The 3,284-nt window shown below is 47.0% G+C and overlaps 1 protein-coding gene across 3 annotated transcripts in view; it reads right to left on the reverse strand.

The window, feature by feature from the left end:
• LOC106821194 (ATP-dependent RNA helicase DDX3X-like) overlaps window positions 1–3,284 on the reverse strand; it is a 27,612-nt gene that overhangs the window by 14,873 nt on the left and 9,455 nt on the right. For 2 of the 3 annotated variants that reach the window (XM_014825890.1, XM_014825887.1), the window contains 2 exons: window positions 1,202–1,394; window positions 47–244 (listed from right to left, as the gene is read on the reverse strand). In XM_014825890.1, the coding sequence (XP_014681376.1) occupies window positions 47–244; window positions 1,202–1,394 (391 nt within the window). The remainder of the gene's footprint in view (window positions 1–46; window positions 245–1,201; window positions 1,395–3,284) is intronic. The other variant, XM_014825889.1, reaches the window with a different exon arrangement.

Raw genomic sequence — 3,284 nt, forward strand, 5'->3', positions numbered from 1 at the left:
CACTTATCCTGCGATATGACGTATGCTAGAGTGGGATTAGTCGTACCTCTCTGATCGCTCGTCTCTGGGCTGCAGCTTTGTCCAGTCATCGGCCTCCAGTTCCCACTTACGCATGTCGGGATGGTCGCGACCTCCCTTCTCCGGCTCGACCCAGCGAGTGTTCTGGTATGATCCACCCTGGTCGTAGCCGCGGTTACCACCACTGTAGCCACGATTGCTCCCAAAGTTACTAAAGTTGCCACCTCTGCACCAATACATTGACTAACGTCAGCGCTATCGGACAGTGAGGAGAGAGCGAGTAAACTGCACCACTGATAAACAAACCTCTGCTATTCGATACCGAATATAAGGCAGTATAGCCAGGGCTCGAATTAAGCGACGGGAAGGGCAAGGCAATTTTTTTAGGGCATGTGAGAAATCGCCTTGAATTGTCTCTAAAATGGAAGGGCACAGAGGCAATTTTAAAAGGCACCAAGGCAACTCTCAAAATTTGAGAAGGGCACAAAGGCACTTTTGTAAAATAAAGGAAAACTCAACAAATTATTACATCAACATCGTCTTGCTTTTAATGTACAAAACAATATGCCCCCATGTAAGCTTACACCGTAACACCGACCCCTGTATACCCCCCTCTGCTAATGGAAGTACAGTAACAAGAAATTTTACATGCCCGCTATCAGGAGCGAATAATTATCCGATGCTGTTATTATTCCCTCCTGCGACTATCGGTTTTAAGCTCATCATTGCAACTACAGCACGCACGCGCACGTGTTATGTTGACTCGACTAAAAACGAAACTAGGGCAGTAGATTAAAGGGCACCAACGGTAATTACACAAAAGGGCAAGGCAGGTGACTGCCGTCGGTCGGGTTGGATTTTCAGGGGCAGTACGGCGATTGATAGGGGCACCGACGGCAATCCGTCGGTGCCGTCGGTTAATTTGAGCCCTGAGTATAGCTCATACCCATCATATGGTACCTATCACTTATAAGAACCCACACACAATCAAAAATGAAAGACTTTTAACGGGCATTATTTCATTCCGCATAGCGCCAACCAGAATTTGTAGACATCTATTAAGATTATTATATTACATATTTTTAAGCATAGATATTTTCTAGACAAAATAGTGATGTGATGGGAAACGACGACGCGCTATGAACTGAATACCGCTGGTTTCACCCGCGTCCCTGCCGCTCACCTATTGTCATATCTTCCTCCAGGCGGGGCCTGGGTCGGCCTATTCGTGAAGCCGCCACGATTCCCACTAGGGGGCGCTCCGCGGTTTGCAAAGTTGCCGTATCCACTTCTGGTCTGCATCGGCGGCGGCCCGCTGTACTGGCCGGCAGCCGGCATCGCGTAACCTCCTCCATATCCGCCGGGACCAGCAGGAGCTGCAAAGGCAAGGAGACAATACGACGGTGAGTGCGACGTGAACGCAAATGCCCCCCCTACCAGCGGAGTCTCCCGCCGCCGCCGCGACCAAACCTCTGGCCAAACAACGGGGCGGGGCGTTCGCTCACCCGCTTTGTCGCCAAGCGAATCAGTTCGTCGAGCGTTTGCTTGGCCGTGGAGAATCACCACACGCATATCGCACGAAGCCGTTCCCATACCGCTGCTCACAAAGCACAGCATGTCACGTGTGTACCACGCACATATGCACGTGCACAAACATACACATAAGCCGTGCTTACCTACGATTGCCTGAAATATTTCCCACTTTTGGAACTTTCTAGGAAACTTTAGTTTTACATCCCCATCGGGACTTCTCGACTGAATTCGCATCGCGGCGCAAAAGTTTCGGTTCAACTTGCGCGATACTTGTCATGTCTGCTAGTTTACCGCCAACTGCAAAAATGCATGACGCAGTCTCGCAGCCTGATCTACACATAACACACAGACCAGAAGCTACGGTTCTATTCAAGCTGAATTCAAGCTCTATTCTGCTTGCTTGCCCCCAATTCACCTATCAAAGCCAGTTGTACCCATACATGATAACATACGTTACAAGTTACAACACATCACATTCTTTCACACTTCGTTTTATAGCAAGTACCCAACTGTGAAAACCTGTTAGGGCGAACTCAGGTCGCCCTTACGACCTAGTCGCCGACAAAATTTGAAGATCGTACGTCAAAAACCAGCCAGATCGCCGATAAAAACATCGGCGACTAAACTCGACATGAGTTCTCTTACGATCAAAAATACGGTCGCCGACTGCGATCGCAGGAATAGAAACGGTTCTATTTCTATGCGGCGGTCGGCGACAAATCGTGAGTGGCAGCCAATCGCCGCTACATGTCGAGTCACGTGATTATCAAAAGTCACGTGATTAACAAAATGGCAGCCTACACAGCAGTTCACAAGGAAGGATTATTGCACAAACCCTTTCTCAAATATATATTAAGTTTTCCGTATATCACAGGCAATTTTTTTAATTCTTTTTCTGCTCATGATTATAACGATTTTCAGAAAATTTAGGATAGATTTACGAAGTTACCGGATGTTTACTGGTATTAAAGCACCATTTTGTTGGTCATGTGACCCGTTTTATGTAGACTCATCCTGGCGTCAAGCTTGCTCTGTTTGTGCTAAAGAACTGCTTGTGCTAGTACAAATACTGGGGCCGCGAACCCGTCTACGTTTCCTGCAGAATGCTACGATCTGATCGGCGATGTATAGCGTAAAGGCACTTCAAGTCGACGTAAGTGTTGCTACGCTGCTAATCGGCGATAAAGTAGTCGCCGATAGTCAAATCGTAGGGCGACCTGAGCAGGGCCTTAGTCTTGTGACACGTATAATGATAAACTCCAGACAGTCATAACTTCACAAGTTAGGTCCACGGTATGTATAGGAATGTAGAAAACAGTTAGTCTACACTATACAGCTCAGAGTTGCTAGTGTACATAAGCTCCGAAGAAAATCACAATCACTGAAATATTAGGATGACCACCAGGACACCATTCAATGAAACACACACACACATACACACACGTGTATAAAAGAACACCGAGTGGCGAGTGCATAACTTAACCCACAAGATTACATCACGAAATGGAACACAATCACTCTTATATAAATCGAGCAACGATATGTTAAACGCCATGACAGCATTTTACAGCATTTTACGCAGTGGTGACAGCTTGCATAATATTGCAGTGAGACTCTGACACACCTGTAGACGTGTCTTACACACCTGTAGACGTGTCTTACACAGCTGTAGATGTGTCTTACACACCTGTAGATGTGTCTTACACACCTGTAGATGTGTCTTACACACCTGT

This window comes from Priapulus caudatus, unplaced genomic scaffold, assembly GCF_000485595.1.
Source record: "Priapulus caudatus unplaced genomic scaffold, Priapulus_caudatus-5.0.1 Scaffold63, whole genome shotgun sequence".
Taxonomy (NCBI): Eukaryota; Metazoa; Priapulida; class Priapulimorpha; order Priapulimorphida; family Priapulidae; genus Priapulus; species Priapulus caudatus.